This window comes from Vanellus vanellus, assembly GCF_965231255.1.
Source record: "Vanellus vanellus genome assembly, chromosome: 20".
In the NCBI taxonomy this organism is placed as follows: domain Eukaryota; kingdom Metazoa; phylum Chordata; class Aves; order Charadriiformes; family Charadriidae; genus Vanellus; species Vanellus vanellus.
The window spans coordinates 7,853,298-7,870,291 of NC_138925.1; the positions used below are offsets into that span (position 1 = coordinate 7,853,298).

At 40.0% G+C, this 16,994-nt stretch overlaps 1 protein-coding gene and 1 long non-coding RNA gene across 3 annotated transcripts; both read right to left on the minus strand.

Moving 5' to 3' along the window:
- Positions 1-700: 700 nt before the first annotated feature.
- On the minus strand, positions 701-10,045 carry SLC35E2B (solute carrier family 35 member E2B; the record flags this gene model as incomplete). The annotated part of the gene is made up of 8 exons (XM_082493580.1): positions 701-3,461; positions 4,635-4,780; positions 5,484-5,556; positions 6,180-6,233; positions 6,619-6,739; positions 7,635-7,762; positions 8,884-9,019; positions 9,721-10,045. The coding sequence occupies 8 exons, from the start codon at positions 10,043-10,045 to the stop codon at positions 3,215-3,217; spliced, it is 1,230 nt and encodes a 409-aa protein (XP_082349706.1). The 3' UTR covers positions 701-3,214.
- Positions 10,046-10,146: 101 nt separating this feature from the next.
- LOC309680132 lies at positions 10,147-16,088 on the minus strand. 2 transcript variants are annotated; one of them, XR_014269880.1, is made up of 4 exons: positions 15,986-16,088; positions 14,425-14,573; positions 13,534-13,758; positions 10,147-10,249 (listed from the first exon to the last, which is right to left on the minus strand). It is a non-coding gene; the product is annotated as an uncharacterized lncRNA (long non-coding RNA). The 2 variants fall into 2 exon arrangements; XR_014269881.1 differs by lacking the exon at positions 10,147-10,249 and adding an exon at positions 12,534-12,556.
- Positions 16,089-16,994: the final 906 nt, after the last annotated feature.

Here is a 16,994-nt window from a genome sequence, read left to right on the forward strand (position 1 = left end):
CCCCCCACGCCCGTTTTCCCCTCAGAGAGCGGTTTCCCGCCGGGTCCCACCGCCGCCCTCTCCCGCGCCGCCCTTCAGCCCCGCACCGCGGCCTGGAGCGGCCGAGGTCCCGTCCCCCCTCCAGTCGCCGCCGCCCCCTGCGGGAGCCGGGCCCACTCACCGCCGCCGCTACCGGAGACTGGGACGAGCAGCGCGGGGCAAACGCGTCACTTCCGCCCGCCGCCGCCGGCTGATGACGTACAGGTGGCGCAGGCGCGCGGGCGGCCCCTACCGCCGCCATGACGGAGGGCGGGAGAAAGTCACAGAAATGGCCACGGAAGTGACTATCGGCTGTTTCCTACAATGCATCAGCCTCGCCGCTGGCAGGAAGGTAATTAATTAATTAATGGCCAGGCTCTGCCTAATCAACAATAAATTAAATGAGAAAAAAAAAAACAAAAAAACAAACCACAACCCCCAACAAACAGGCAGGCTTTCGGACCACCCTTACAATTACATACAAAGGTTAAATTTTACTATAATTCCTGTGAGTAAAGCACGATTCCAACAAGTCAGATAACGGCTGCAGAACATACATGCTCCGAGGGAAAATGTACATAAATTCAGTGCGAGAAGGGCCGTTCCAAACAAGGAAAAAGAGTTGAGAGTTGGGCAACACAAGTCGAGACATTGCCGAAGTGACATGAACCATGACTCCAGGTGACAACACGACACAGGATAGGTACTTTATTATCCATCCATCATTTACAGCTGGGAAATAATGCCATTTCAGAAACACGTTAATGCTGCGAGTAGCACATTTGCCAGTCTGCCTTATTTGGGTCTTGTGTTATTTCAGGAATTCACATTTTGAGGAAGGCGTGCTGTTTCTATGAGAACGTACATGACAGGTGTACAACAAATGATGCGCAGAGTCGTGGCTCACAGAGCCCGACCTGGTCAGTGCAGGAGTGGGGTATGCCACTGAAGTGAATTCTGAACGCGGAACAAAGTGCTCCTCATTTACCCAACAGGAGGAACAGCAAAGGAAAATTACTAGTATGACTGGAGGAAGAAAACATCTTACAAGTAGACAGTAAAGTGGTTGGTTTGTTTTAGCTAATAAAAATAAAGGCCAAGAAGACTGCGTAGAAAAGTATGAGATCAACACTGTGAAAACAAACCCTCAGTAAAACAGCATTATCCTGCTGCCACAGAACCAGGGGGGGCTAACAGGCTTAGACGTGTCAGAAATCACAAGTTCCAAAATCCTCCTGGCTGGCTTTTCCAGCAATAGGAAAGGCGAAAGCCTGCTAGCTTTTAAAATGAAGCTCAGTCAGTTGATGAAGGGGTTTACAGGAGAACGGAGCTAGACAACCAGAAAGCCACTTATAGTTCTGTCTTCCAACAAGACTAGAAATATGATGCAAGCTGGACTTTGTTTTCTGCCAAATATACTGAGATTTTTAGAGGCATAGTTACAAAAATAGAAAAAACAAACAAACAAAACAAACAAACAAACCAACCCCCACAGAGCTCCACCCCATAGCCCACAGCTTTTTAGAAAAGTGATAGGAGTACAAAGAAACAAAAAAAAAAAAACCATAGACATTATGTATGCAATGATGAAAAAAACCTGACATTTCCCTCCTGCTCAAATCATCATGGAATACGCCCCAGGCAACCAGTCACTTACAGGAATGTAACCTGAAGGAAGCATCAGACAAAACAAGTACACACCATTTTAAACAGAAGACAGGCTTCCTCAGAGAGACTCTCTTGGAAACACACTTTCGCTCTCTGCAGGAATAGTTCACTGAAGCTAATGAAATACCTCACAAGTAGAAATGTAAGCATGAGATTAAATTTTGCAGGAACTCCACTGGTAACTTCCTATTAGAAATTACTTTTACTGTAAAGACCACTTTATCTACTCTTCTAATGCTGTGCTACACTCTTTACCAATAATGGCAATTATTAAAAATCAAATTTACTTAACTTCGTTACCAAGAATTCCATTTGAATGTTTTTGTAGTTACATGTGCTTTTTTGCCAAAACTATTTACTAATAATACTTAAGATTTCTTTTTAATTTTTGAAAGTTAGCTTTAATCTTTGATCTACCACAAAACAGAATTTCCCTAAAAAAAAAAAAAAAAAAAAAAACTTCTTAAAAGCAGCAGAAATAAAGATTAACCTCAGTTTATGGTTAATATTCCTCCCTTTAGTGACGTCTCTTCCATCTCTGTCACAGATAATTCTGATATTCTTTACATAATCAGAAATTATAGAAATACTTTGCACATAGGTCAGAATTATAACCCTGAGTTTCTAAAAGGCAGTTTTTTGTTGCAGTCTTAGAAATAATAATAAAAAAAAATCAATTTATTTCCTCATAACAGAAATATATAATAAAATGCAAGAAATTAAAATATTAAAGGGGTTTTTATAGAAATACACAGATCCTGCTTCCTTTACCACCAAAATTTTTCAGTGTTTTTACCTCTAAGCATCTGCAAATATTTCTTTCAACACTCAATTTATACAGTATATGTATATGTGCGTATATTTGCATTTCAATATTGTCAATACGCAACCAGGATGCAGTATTTCCATGTTAAGTTTTAGTAGAAAAAAATCACTTTTCATCCCTAGATTTGTAGTCAGAAATAGCTGCTCATCACTGCTTTGGGGCGTGGAATCATTTCCACAGTTTACTTCAGCTAAACAGATACCAAAGTCAGTCATTTGTTGGGAGAGGAGGGGGTTCCTTCTTCCAGCTCTACGATGCACACAAACGATGGAGGATGCAGGCAGCGTAGAGTAACAAACAACTAGGAATTTCATTTATGCACCAATGTCATTCCACTGCAAGCAAGCAGAATACAGCCATGGGTCCTCATTTTCACATGATTTTGATGGGTAGGGAGAAAGAAATCGTTTTCCCACAAGACACTGAAGTTCTTTAATATAGGCTTGTATGTTATTTGCAGTCAAGGAAAGACAATAAAGCCCACTTTTACCACATTATATGACACTAGGTCCTCTGGTGTATCAGTTTCTCAGTAAATCAAGGCTTACTGGATTCTTCCCATTGTTTTCTCTCTGCTTCAAGTCCCAGGGTTGGCCTGCCACAAACTCAAAGGAACCAAACCAGCATCAACTGTTGAAGAAACAACCACTTTCAGGAAGAGTTCCTTTGAGTTACACTAGGTTGGAAGAATAAATGGCCGTATTAATCATAGGGTTCCAAATCCTTGGAAATTAGTGGCTCAGTATCTTCAGTTGTACTTTGTGCAGATTGCGGGGCTGCAGCTGCCAGGCTGTGTATGGTCTCTTGCTGGTGCTGCTTTGCCTTGTTATATAGTAGAACTCCAATTGTCACTAGAACAGTCCCAATGGCTGAGAGGCTTGTGATTTTGTTACCAAACACAATAATACTTAGCCAGATTGACAGCGCATGCTTCACAGTACTAGCAACACTGAAAAGGAATATAAAAATTAAGGCCAAATAAAGGTCTCCTCATTCCCCACACACAACCATGCTTTAATGTAGCGTGACCTCCCTTCGTTTTGTTTGGAATCTGAGTTGGTGTTTAAAAAGCACTTCTCCTCCAGGAGCTAATACCATTACCAAGTTGCTCGTGTATCAGCACTCGTATCTTTACACTCACTTTCATTTTAGAGCTAGTACAAATAATTCACCTCAAATTTTTGTTGCTTTTAAGTATGCAGTGCAGCGTTAGCATTTCATTTCTAGCTAACATAGGCATCTAGAAAATGCTAACAGAACACTAGCAACATAACTATCATTTGCAAGTCTGCTGCTACTATTCAGGTTATAAAGCATTATAACCTGAAAAGAATCAGTATCTGCATCATAACAATAACATTATAACAAGTAGTTCAGAAATTTTGTATATATATGTAAATATATGATTTGACATCCTCTTATGTAGAGAAGACTAGCAACTTCAGAATAAGCACGTGCAACAGTGAATTGTCACAAGCAGGGGCACCTGAAAAGTATAAGACAGCAGAAGCCTTCAGAGTTTAGGACCAGGATTACCCCACAGGCCCTTGGGACATTCATACAAATGACCAATTACTGAATCAAAACTGTGCAACAGCCTAACAAAGCTGCCAATAACTGACAACGTAGGTGGAAGCTGTCTTTAAAGAATACATATAATTCAACAAATACAGCTTAACATGCTGGTGTCACGCTTCAAGAAAAAAGGAATACAGAGCTGATTGCTCATATTCTGCACTGCACTGAGATGTATATAGGTATTGCCTTAGCACTAAAGCAAATGGCAGCTTAAACGTTGGATTGTGGGTTTTGGTGAATCTGTTCAGTCCCATTAACCAGCTTTAAGGAATCACTGTTAAACCTGAATACAGTACCCCTCCTAGAAAACGTGAACACCTCTTCCATAAGCTCAACAGCATGGGTCAAATGCTGCTCCCCTCACACAGTGAAGGAGCAAACCACAAAGTTTTGCTGATCTGCATGTGAAAAGTTTTCTTCTTCAATTTGATGCATTTACATTATTTATTTCTTTGCACAGTACCTTTACTGCGTAGTTCTCAAGCAGAAATACTGAGCAAGAAAAAAAGAAAATAGTGTTCTTGACATGAAAGTACAATTCTACCTGAAAGTCACAGGAGAAATTTTTCCCATCAAGGCGTAGGCTGTTACACTTTGTAGATGGAACAAGACTCCATCTATTAACAGAAGTATGACAACATCTTGGTTGTAGCTGAAGCTCCTTCCACTTTTCCCAATCACAGGAACATCCTAAACAACAAAAAAGGACTTTAAGAGTTTAGTTTATAAGCAAATCTAAAAGTGATTTTCCACCCAATTCATATTATAAGCAGATACAGTTCTACCCTTAAACTTCAGCAAAACAAACCCTAAAACATACAGGACATTTAGATCCTACAAATTTTCCCCCCAAAAGAATATATTAGAAAAACAGCTCTCATCTGACTGAACATTCCAGTGTGTTCAGCCTGCCTATGAGATATTTTCTTTTCTAAACACTGATGCATGGCAGTGAAATGCCAGAATACGAAGGATACATACTTAACCTGATGCATTACACTTACTTCAGCTCAATTTTGCTTTCAGAGGGTTAATATTCCTGTATACCACATGAATATCAGCAAAAAGTCAACAAATATTTAAGATTTGGTTTTCAAGTCTTTATCTAAAACTTTAAATGCACTTAGACAAAGACATGAATTAATCTCAAAAATCCTGAAATAAACTTGGGCTTTCTGCGTCACTTGTCAACTCGTCTATATTAAATTGTTTCTTTGAAATTTTTCTCTTTTTTACTGTCCCCCAGTCGCTTGCAAACATAAGATGAAATGCATTTCACAGTGATTTAAAAAAAAAGTGGGAAGAAAAGTAAAAATTAAGATTAATGTTAGTTGCACACTCTGCTCACAAGTCAAAAATAAAACATAAATCAGTGTCAGTGAATTCAAATTACCATGAAAAATATCCAAGCTGGAATAAGCATAACCACTGCAGCAGCACTTGTGTAGAACTGAAGCTCTGGGGCTCTACAAAAGGAGAAAAAACAATGACAAAATGATGAAAAGTTTCCTCTTTCTTAGTGCTGAAGAAAGCTGCATCACTATTGTACTTACAGATACCAAAAATTAGTAAGAGCCATCTATCAAGCTCTGGGGACAATAAATTCAGCAATCTTTTGGCAAAGACAGTGATTTCCTTTTTGTGTTGGCCAAGATAGACTGAAGACAAAAGACACAAGATTCCAGGACCAAAATTAGCATTTCTTCTCATGGTAAAATACATACATAGGTATATTGTACCACAAGATTTTATTCCTGGCTCATGTTTTCTAGTTAAAACATCAAGCAAGTTCTAAAGTTCATTTCTGCATGCCTAATAACATTAAGGGATGTTTTATGATTGCAGAATAAGGACTTATTTCCGGATACACTGAGAGTTTTAGCCAATTATGAGACTCCGACCTACCACAGTGGGATCTGACCATAGAGGAGTTTTCTTTCCCTGATAAAATGGTTTAGGTTAAAGCTGTCTGTAAACAGTCTGAGAAAAAAAAAAAAAAATCTTGGTGCAATACAATCATAAATATATAGTTTGCTTATGTAGCCCAAAGTCCACCTATAATCAAACCTGAAATATTTTTAATACTTACGAAAATCTGTATTTATCTCCACTGAGTAGTTTTTTGGAAAAGACATTTTGCAAACTGGAAAAAAAAAAAAAAAACAAAAACAAACACCACCACAACACCATTTATCTGTATTTTAGTTATGACAAATAAATCAATCCATGAGAAAGACAGTCGTTCCCCTTAGATGGGTAGATAATGTTTTCTACACGTTTCACATTCTACACATTATGCAACTACAGAAAGGAATTTAGTCTAATTCTTTTAGACTAACAAGTTGTACTATTTTTTTAATCTTAGGAATGCTAGCAGATATGATAGAGAAATTGTATCTTGTGTTAAAAATAAATTTTAGATACCAACATTTAAATGTAGTGTACAGAAACAACTACAGGCAACAATTTTCTTCAATCCACCAATAAGATTCCTTTATTCCACATATGCAACTATCATTATGCCTTACCAGTCCATGATATTAGTAGATAAAGCTGCCGAGAAACCTAAGATGTTGAAACTGATTTCAGTAGCTGTACATAGAGCCAGCCCACCCATAACAGGAATGAGAGAGAGATTAACCAGCAATCCTGCAAATGAAAAGAAAAATTTAAGTCCGAGTTTAATTACTGTACTTCCAATTACATGTATCAGATAATACAGTTTTTGAAAGCTTAAATTCCACCTTAACTTCTTTAGTTGAAAAAGCAAGCAACTTATGGGACTGGATTTTAAAGTACAGGGGTTCTAAAGTGAGATCTCAGACAACAGCAGGATGCTCTTGAAAACAATATAGACATATACTCACTGATAAAAGTATCTCCCTTGGAGAAAGAAAATGGACTGATGACTGTCTTTGTTTCATCTTTTTCACCAAACAACAGAAGAAAATTATACTCTCCCTGTTTACTCTGATTGAATTACTCTTCTTCCTCTGGCTTATTTCAGCCTTTTGCCATTTTGCATCACAAAACAATCTATACATGGCTTCTGTATTACTCCTATGACTTATAGCTGGTAACAAGCAAAATAAAATCTCTTCAAGCATGCAATTGTGAGTGGAATCACAAAGAAGTTATGTTGTGGACACATCATATAGTGGTAAGCCAGTTGTCTGGGGTTTTGGTGTGTCTTTTTTTTTTTTTTAATCACACAGTGAACACCGTGAAGAAATTCAAGAATTTTAAATTCCGAGCAGCAAGCTCTCCTTATGAGAAACACACTGAACTCCAGTTATTTAAGGCTGCATTAATATTTTCTTGACAGAAAAAAAACTTTATAGCAACAATGCCCTTACACAGCTGCATTACAATGAATCCTTTTTTACTTTATATATATTCTACTTATTGTGTTCAAACAGAATGATTCTTCCAGCTGCATTTACTATAATTTGGTAGAACCTCTTCATCCGTGGTCAACTAAGTGACAGCATCATACAAAAAAAACCAACCCCAAACCACCACATTTCAACACTGAAGTGCTTACCAGTGTATTCTCCCAATATCATCCGAGACATGATAACAGTAAAAATAGGTGCAGAGCTTTTAACAGTTTCTGCAAATGAAACTGCCACATTTTTCAAGCTGACAAGACCCAAGACTACTGTTGCAAATCTGTAATAGAAATATACATGAAATTAAACAGAAAATAAAATAATGCTGTAAGAGCTACTCTTGGACATCTAGCATAAAAAAAGAATTGCATTATAATTTCCCTAGGTTTATACATTTGAGTTGCAGTAACTAAGAGTATGGACAGGTGTAGCTGGCAATCCAGTTATGAAACCACGGTAGCATGACTGAAGAGCAGTAACTGATCAGCTGCGCACCATTACTCCACAGCACCTACCAGGTGGAGTGTGTCAGCTCTATTTCGTTCTGCTTTGGCTTAAATATTATTTATTTGGCACAAATGAAGGCACCCTTGGGCAACTGTGCAATTTCTATGGATGTACAGTGGACTTCCAGAAAACATCAAAGTTTACTTTTTAATGCACTCTAACCAAGCTTCAGAGTACAGGGTTTTAAGCTGAAGTTTTCCATAGGCTCAGTTGAAAAAGTTAGTACTATTATGCTGATAAACAGTAATTCACCAAAGAAATTTTATCATTTGCAGTTATCCATCTTTAGTGTAGATCAGGAACACTACACATTTACCATACTTTAAACCATGAAATTAAACAACAGAACAACAGAGTTATTATGGTAAAGCTACTCTCAATTAATTTGAACCCTGTGATCCTTTATCACTTTTGCAGTGTAGAGGAAACCAGATCATCTATTCTCTCCTAGACCACCAACTGATACTGTGCCACCACAAACCAAATACTTACTTTTTAAAAAGATAAATGTTTATAGCCCTTATCACTTTTGAGGCAATTGCTGGAAAAGGCAAGGGAACAAAGCAACATCATAATAAATACCAGTAAACTAAATAGACATCAGCCTCAAAAGAGAACAGGAAGAAAGTAAGTGGAAAGAGAAGTATGTTCCCAAAGAAGCTAAATGTGATGGGAAGCAAAGCTAGCCAAAAACCTGACATCTGGAAAAGGGAACATTTAGCAATAGGAACTAAAAATAAAATTATCCTGTGATTTTTTGGGGGGGAAAGGTGAATACTCCAAACACTTTCCAATCAAGAAGGAAAAGGAAGAGCACCGTGAAAATACAGCTTCCGTTCAGAAGAACGCGATGAAGCAACCAGATAGATCTCTAGGAAATATTTAACCATTTACCTCATTAATCCAACAAACAGCATTATCATGATGAAATTGGGTGGATAAGAGATGCGTGTTTTGTGTTGATACAAGCAGCATGGAACAAACATTTTTATACAGCCAATGAAAGTGGTTGAAAGCATTTGAACAGCACCTAAAGAAAGATGAGAAGAAAAAAAAATAATAAAAATCAGAAGATGATGGGGTCATGACAAATCAAGCAACATAAGAAAGTTTCTTAGACAAACTTATGTGTAATACTTTTAGCAGTTAAGAAACACAGCAATTACTGTCTAAATTTTATGACTTCTCACAAAAGCAAGGCAGCAGAATAAAGCTAAGGTGGCATACAACAATAAAATCTGGTTCACAGAGGAAATGCCCTGTTTCCCCCTTTAAAAAAAAAAAAAAAAAAAGGAAAAAAGGAGTAAGCAGCCCGTTGCATAATAGAGGTCACACAAAGGCAACTTTTGCACTCCTACAAACAAACAAGTTAATCTTAACAGCTGGAGACTATCAACAACTGACTTTTTTTTTTTTTTAAACCCACACTATGGTCCAACACAGAAAAAAAAATTACATTTTTCTTTCCAGCTCTTAGTTCTCAAACACCATCTTACAGCTCCTCTATGAGCAGTATCTTTCAGAAAGTGGAGGAAAGGACGATGGTCAGAAGCCCCTTTCCAGGCTGAGGTCACAAGTCATGAGTTCCCAGCCCCACGATTCACCCCCACATCTCCTGACAAGGTCTTTTTCACTTCAGTTGAGCCATTTTGTCCTTTAACTTTATATAGGAGGATCTGGTATCATCAAATATCTTACTGGAATTAAAGTGTAAAAGAAAGGCAGGGTTACCTAGCATGCTGGGTTCTCCTTCCAGTAACGAAAGAATATATTTGTTAAGAAAAAGAGTGCAAAAGCTGAAGAAAAACCACAAAGTGAGGTAGATGAGAGCATGAGAATTCCAGATGCCCAAGTCCGACTCAATCACCGTAGTCTCCGTGATAGTTATTTTCAGAACGTTCTCCTCTGGTACACTATCACTCCTAGCAATTACAAATTTTTCACTCCTGTTAGCAAACAGCGAACCCAAATGAAATAATGATTTTCCCTTTGGCTTTTCTTCAAGGGGGGGAGGATTAGGTTCCTCTGGTGTCTGAGCACTTGTCACAGTCGACATGCTGACATTAAGAAAATAGTATTTGTCCTTAATACAAACCAATATTAACTTAGCACATAACAGCACTTCGACGGAACAAAAATATCATGTGATTAGTCTTTCATCTCCCATGGCCTGAAAAAGTGTACTTGGTCCTCCAAATAACATCTTGCATAAAAATAAGCTTCGCATGTTTCTTCATGTGGTCTATTCCATTTTTTCTGCCTAAGGATGAAAAAAAAAGAAAAAAGAGAAAAAAAAAAAGGCATGTAGCTCTGAACATAATGACATTTTAAACCCCTAATGCAGCAAAGATACCACATTTCACCTGCAGTTTATGAAAGATAAAAAGACTACTGTACCTTGTCTTTCAGACTGCATTTTGCACTAATATCACAATACCAAGATAAGCACTAAGAACTTATCTAAGGGAGAGATTTTTTTTTTTATTCTAAAACAGCATGCACACACACAAAAGACTTCATGTGATTTTAAGTTCCTTTTCTTCTCAAGTTTGTCAACATAGCCTTTTCCATTATAATTAACTACTCTTGAAGATTCTACAGTTTCTTTGATCTCAGTCTAAGGTCTTCTTACAACCACTCAACATAAAAATCTTCACAACCCAGAAAATCTGGGCAGGAGCCTGTACCCTTTGTACTAACTAACCTGTTACCATCTCGAGTCAAAGGGAGCAGTCAATAATCAAGGACTGTAACTTCCAGTAATCACAAGCACAGCTATCCTGGTAACTACAAGATCTAGGTGAACAAAGTAGGAAAATACGTCCAAGAGCTTTCCAGACAGACTTGTTCTCTAATTAATTACTTGTAAGTAACATGATATTACTTATTTTGCCACTGCAGTGCTGTTATAGCTTTCATTTCAATATTAGCATTTGCAATAATTCCTAGTCTTCTTAAAAGATCTGACAGAAAAAAGCATTATATCATTTGCAGCTAGAGCTTCCTCCTTTTACAAATCCATGGAATCACAGAAGGGTTTAGGTTGGAAGGGACCTTAAAGATCATATAGTTCCAACTCCGTGCCATGGGCAGGGACACCTTCCACTACACCAGGTTGCTCAAAGCCCCGTCCAACCTGGCCTTGAACACCTTCCACGGATTACATGAAACGTGGCAAGTTACAGTAGAAGAGTACAGAGAATAACAAAAACACACTGTGACCTTTATTCTTCTCAAGTCATGTAATGTCAGTTAGCACCATAATGCTAACAGATTCAAAGTCTGCATTAAGAAAGAAAAATTGCACCTGAGCAGCTTATCTACAACATTAACACACACAATCGGATTTATTGCTTCTATTTTACAGAACGTGCTTTATGAGCAAAAAAGATAGGGTTAATCAGATGAGAATGAAATGACAAACAAGACCTCTTTTGCTCCTCAATGAACAAATTAGGCAAAATTAAATTAGAAACACTTTTCTCCAGAAGTACATTTGCTTGGATAGACAAGATGGTGGATCTTACACAGTTCAGTAATTCTTGGCAGGGAAGTTAATTACTGGACATATCGGAAAAGCTGTCTGAAAGGAGATCATAATACTACTGTGCATCAAACAATGGCAGCACAAGAAATAATTGATGGCAAGCAAAAATACAAGAGTTGTAACAAGAGCTACTGCACCTGCCCTGATTTTGTTAGCATGTAAGCAGGTGAATAGGATACACTATTTTCTTCATGCTTTTTTAACATCCAATATGGGATCTCAATATAATTCATAAAGAGCTACTAAAGAATTAAATATATCCCATCAGTGTCCATATCCTAAACAGCAGCTCCATTACATTGAAGTTTTCCATTCCTCATGTTCTCTATTTCTGTTATTACAGACACGCACAGGTTTCCATCTTTCCCCTTATCTCTTTCCATTTTACCAGAAAATCATGCTAGCAGCACACCAATCACAAGACCCTCTGACACACTCGCCTTAAACCATATACTTGGGTTAACCCAGTTTAAGACAAAACTAGCCAATTTGAAGGGAGATACGCATTCCTTAAGATAACTGGGTAAGAAAAACAGATTCCTAACTCCTCCTCATTTTTCAGGTCTTAAAAAAATACCCCCCTCCACATTCAAAATGGTTAGTTATCACAACTTTGTTAATACTTTTTCTGTTAATACTACTCAATTAAAAGCAATTAAGCACAATGAAACTCCCACCCTCAGCAGCACTGCGGTATCATATTCGATATCACTGATTCCACACACGGCAGGAAGCAGAACAGCAATTAAGAACAAAAACCACTCCTCCGAAGTACTGACCTGCTGTCTTAAATGAACTGGAAATCTTAAATGGGCTGAAAGAGTTCTCCATCTGGAACTAATTCAGTGTCCTCCCTTAAGACCAACCAGCAGCTGATGTTTACCAATAGATGAAAACGTGGCAGTGGTTGGGTAGACTGTTTCTCTTGGACTACACACAAACATTCAGTCTTCCAGCCCACAAGAACAAACAGCATGCAGTGCATTTTACGCTCTTCCTTGTATCTCCTCCAACTTTTAACTACGTTAGCAATAAAAATATTGTATTAAAGGTGGAAAAAATATAGAGTATAAGCTCTGACAATCTCAAACAAATTCTAACTTACAAGAAGTAGCTAGTTACCAATTGTACAACTCCCCAGTTTCTTAGGCTTTAAGACATCACATTCATAAGACTACCTGCATTCAAACCCCTTTTCCCTTTCTACTCAGAGCAGTTCAAAATTTAATCAGAAACACATTCATTTCAAACTTAAAACAGGAGCAGAAAAAAACCTTTTCTCAGAAGGCTTTTAAGAGCCAAGAAAATAAATGAAGACATTGTCTGCTTGTGCTTTTAAGCATCTAGTTTTGACAAAAAACAAATAGTAGTCTCCCTCAGTTTTTAACAGAGTAGTCATACTTGGTTTGATTACTGAGTTACACTATTTTCTATTGTGTGCAAGTGGCCTCCATGGGAATAAACCTAATTTTGCTGCCAGGCACCCTGCATGCATATATAGAAATGACAACTATCTGTACAGTGCTTTTGTGGAAATGGTGTCATGGCTTAACAAACATTTTGAATTAGCACCAGCTCACAGATTCTGAAATAAATAGCACCCCCATCACTCACTCCAACTACATGGACGTGTGATAGATCAAACCAGGGAAACTGCTCCCCCCCTGAAATTTAAGGCTGCAAGGAAAAGCGTCACTCTTAATCAACACCAGGACTAGTGCACATCATCTCTTAATCCATACACATCATCTACACTTAATTCACACCATTACAGTTTAACCTCATCACCACAAAAGCAGTATGTCTACATGGATTGTTTTCTACAAGTCTCAGAAGAAAAGAAACACCACGTTTTGCAAAAAATAAAATGCAGAAGCAACACAAGTTAACAAGAACACACACACTGCATTTTTGTATTAGTTCTTCCATAAGAAATGTTTTCCAAAGAAGTTGTAACATTCCACATTGAAGTCAAGTAAATAAAACAAGAAACTGACCTCATGTAAAGTTTTACACCAGTACGATTTTCTAACACACTTGAAAGACAAGCAGAATCAGTTTTCCTGCTCTGGTGAAGGTGAGGTCTGTGTCACATGCCCCTTGCTCCAAAACTGCAGAGATGCGAGAGGTGGAGCAGCTGGTGAAAATCCAGTTGCAACCGCTCAGCAAGGCTGTCACAGAGCCCTGACACATTCCCCACACCTGGCCTTCACTGAGGATTTCTGCAACAAAACTCCAGATTAGATAAGGGCAGCCAGCAGAGCTGTCTTCACCCAACACTAACACCACCTAGTCACCTGCTTTAAAGGTCAGCATAAAGTGAGAGAATTAAAAGTTCTTTCACAGCCATGTTTAATAAAATAAACCAAAAGGCAAGAGACAAAACCAACTCAGATATTCAATTGTGTTGATAATCTTATCACCAACACATGTCAAAAATCCTCATGATAGTATTTACTTAAACTTTCTTTTCACGAGAAACTACAGTTTTAACCCTAATTTTTAAGAAATTGTCAAAAATAAAAAAGCCAACAAGATAGCCAGAGTTCAATATAACCAGATTCTTCCCTTAGAAAGAATAAAATTATTTAAAGATAACACATACAGCAACAAGAGACAAAGCAGTCACATGAAAGAAGAAATAGTGTCTTTTAAAAATTATGTATAGTATACCAAGACATGATTTATCTTGAAAATAATGCATAGTATTTCCAGCACTAGAGATTCTGGGGGTTTTAACTATCTATTGCAAACCTGGTTATGCGCAGAGTCCTTCATGATTCTTCCATGGAGCATACTACATATTTTTTTTATTATTGAAAGATATTCATTGGCAAGCACCTATCAGGTACTACAACAAATTAAAAGTCTTCTGTGATGCAACTTACCTCAAAACTGATACCTTTTGGTCAGAAGCTCTAATATTTCTTAAACAGCTAAGTAGATTCTGACCATCACCGTTACATGTATGACATGGACAGTTTCTTACTGCATTCTTCTAAGACTGGAAGTGCTCGGACTTTGGAACGACCACCATCTGACAGCAAAGACAAAAAGGCATCGCTACAGTTTTTCTGACCACTTGTTAGCACCTGTATATAAAGACAGATACTTCCTTTTGACAATACCTACAAAGAATTTATCATGGTTTAACCCCAGCCAGCAGGTAGGGCCACGCAGTTACTCCCGCAGTTCTCCCTTTTTCCCCCAGAAGAGGGAGAAAAGGAGGGAAAGGGGGAAAAAAACCCCTTGTGGGCTGAGATAAAGACAGTTTAATAGAATGATATCAGAAAAGGAAAATAGCAATAATAATGACAATGATAAAAGAATATAGAAGACACAAGTCAGTCTCACCACCCATAAATTGGTGAATTGGCACTGTCCTTAGCAGTGATGGGGAGTACCCCCCCAGCTAACCCCACTTCTATACTGAGCGTGATGCCTGTGGTATGGAATATTCCACTGGCCCTTCCATGGTTCGGTCTCTGCTCCTTCTCAGCTTCTAAGGGAAGCTGAAAAGAATCCTTGAAAAATATAAACATTACCAGGCAACAACTAAATCAATAAGCCCTACTGATATTCCTTTCATACTACATCTGAAACACAGCAATCCCTAGAAAGAAAATTAATTCTATCCCAGCTGAAACCAGGCCAACACTCTCTATATAAACCCAGCTTTACACCTTGCACAAAAAAAAAAAACAACCAAAAAACAAACAAACTCAAAAATGTTGCAGGTGTTAGAGAAACTAAGGCTAATCTGATAGCGAAAAAGCAGTAGCTTGGGATACATATCTATTAAATCTTCTATTGTGCAACACAGGTCACCCAAACATTGCTTCCAACACAACTAACGCACAGAATTCAGCATCCCAAATAAGCTGTATATATTATCGCTGTTTCACTAAATGATGAGAGCATCGAGTTGTTTATAAACACAGATCGTAGATACAATCATAAAAAAACCCCAACATCTCCCATACAAAGAAGATGCTTAAAGACTGAAACAGCCTAATGCTTTCTTGCACTTCAGCTGTATTTCCATTCACCCGCTCCTAAAACCTGCCCTCCTCTCCCTCAGAGCCACCCTCAGCCCGGCACCCCCCGTGTGTCCGAGCGGCCCGAACGCCCCCCGCTCACGGCCGGAGCGCTGCCGCCTTCCCCACCGAGCCCAGAGACCTTTGAGGGCAGCGCTGCTGTACCGCCTCCCTTCGCACCCGCCTTATCGAGGCCTTTTCAGAACGCCCCAGCGTCGCGGCAAGGCACAGCGGGAGGCAGCACCGACATCTTCCCTCCTCAGGGGAAGGGGGCGGCGGCGGGGCCACGGCGCTCCCTCCCTCCTTCCCGCCGCCCTCCGGCGGCTCTTCCCGCCCGGGAGGGGGAAGTGACGTCCCGGAAGCACTTCCCGGAAAACGAACGGTGCCTCTACAGCCATGTAGGTAGCGTTACCGGAGGGGGACGGCGCTGGAGCGGCCATGGAGGGCGACGACGACAGGTAGCGGCTTCGCGCCATCGCTGAGGGAGGTAGAGCCGCCCCCGCTCAGCGCTTGGTTCCGCCCATACGGGCGGAGCCCCATACGCCCCGTATGGGCGGAACCAAGCGCTGAGCGGGGGCGGCTCTCCCCAGGCGGGCGGAACCAAGCACTGAGCGGGGATGGCTCCCTCCTCGTTACCCGGCGGGGCGTGAGCTGGGGAGTGGACTGGTCCACTCTTCCTCCCCCCACCCCCCAGCGCTGGTTGGTACGGCCCATGCGGGAGGGCGGGAAGCCTTGAGGCGATGTCGGTAATGGCTCTCTCCTTCTTTCTCCCTCCAGCGGCGCTGCGGCTTCCCCGTTGCCCAACCTCACCCCCCGGCACCGGCAGCTCATCCCCACGCCCTGCGGCCCCGTGAGTACACCCAGCGCCGCCCCCAATTACTGATATGTGTTAAAAGCACAGCAACCCAAAGGTGGGTGGTAGCAACAGTGCCATAGCTCAGCCCTGCCTCCAGGTGACTCCCCAGTTCCATGTGATTAAGCTTTTTTCCCTCACTGCCAACATCACAGGAAAGTGAAGTGATTTTTGGTGGCGTGGTGCATTTAATCCTGGTGGTCTCCAGGATTTAGGCTGCCTGGGATGAATGGAAAAAACATCTCTCGCTCAAATCCTTTGCATGTTGCTCGGAACTGTGAGCCTTTTTTTGCAATTTTCTAAAACTAAAGATCATAGAATCATAAAATGATTTGGGTTGGAAGGGACATTGAAGATCACCCAGTTCCAACCCCCTGCCCTGGGCAGGGCCACCCCCCCCCAGCCCAGGTTGCCCCCAGCCCCGTCCAACCCGGCCTTGAGCACCTCCAGGGATGGGGCAGCCACAGCTTCTCGGGGCACCCTGCGCCAGGGGCTCACCGCCCGCAGTGTCAAGAATTTCTTCCTAATATCTCATCTAAATCTCCCCTTTTTCAGTTTAAAATCATTA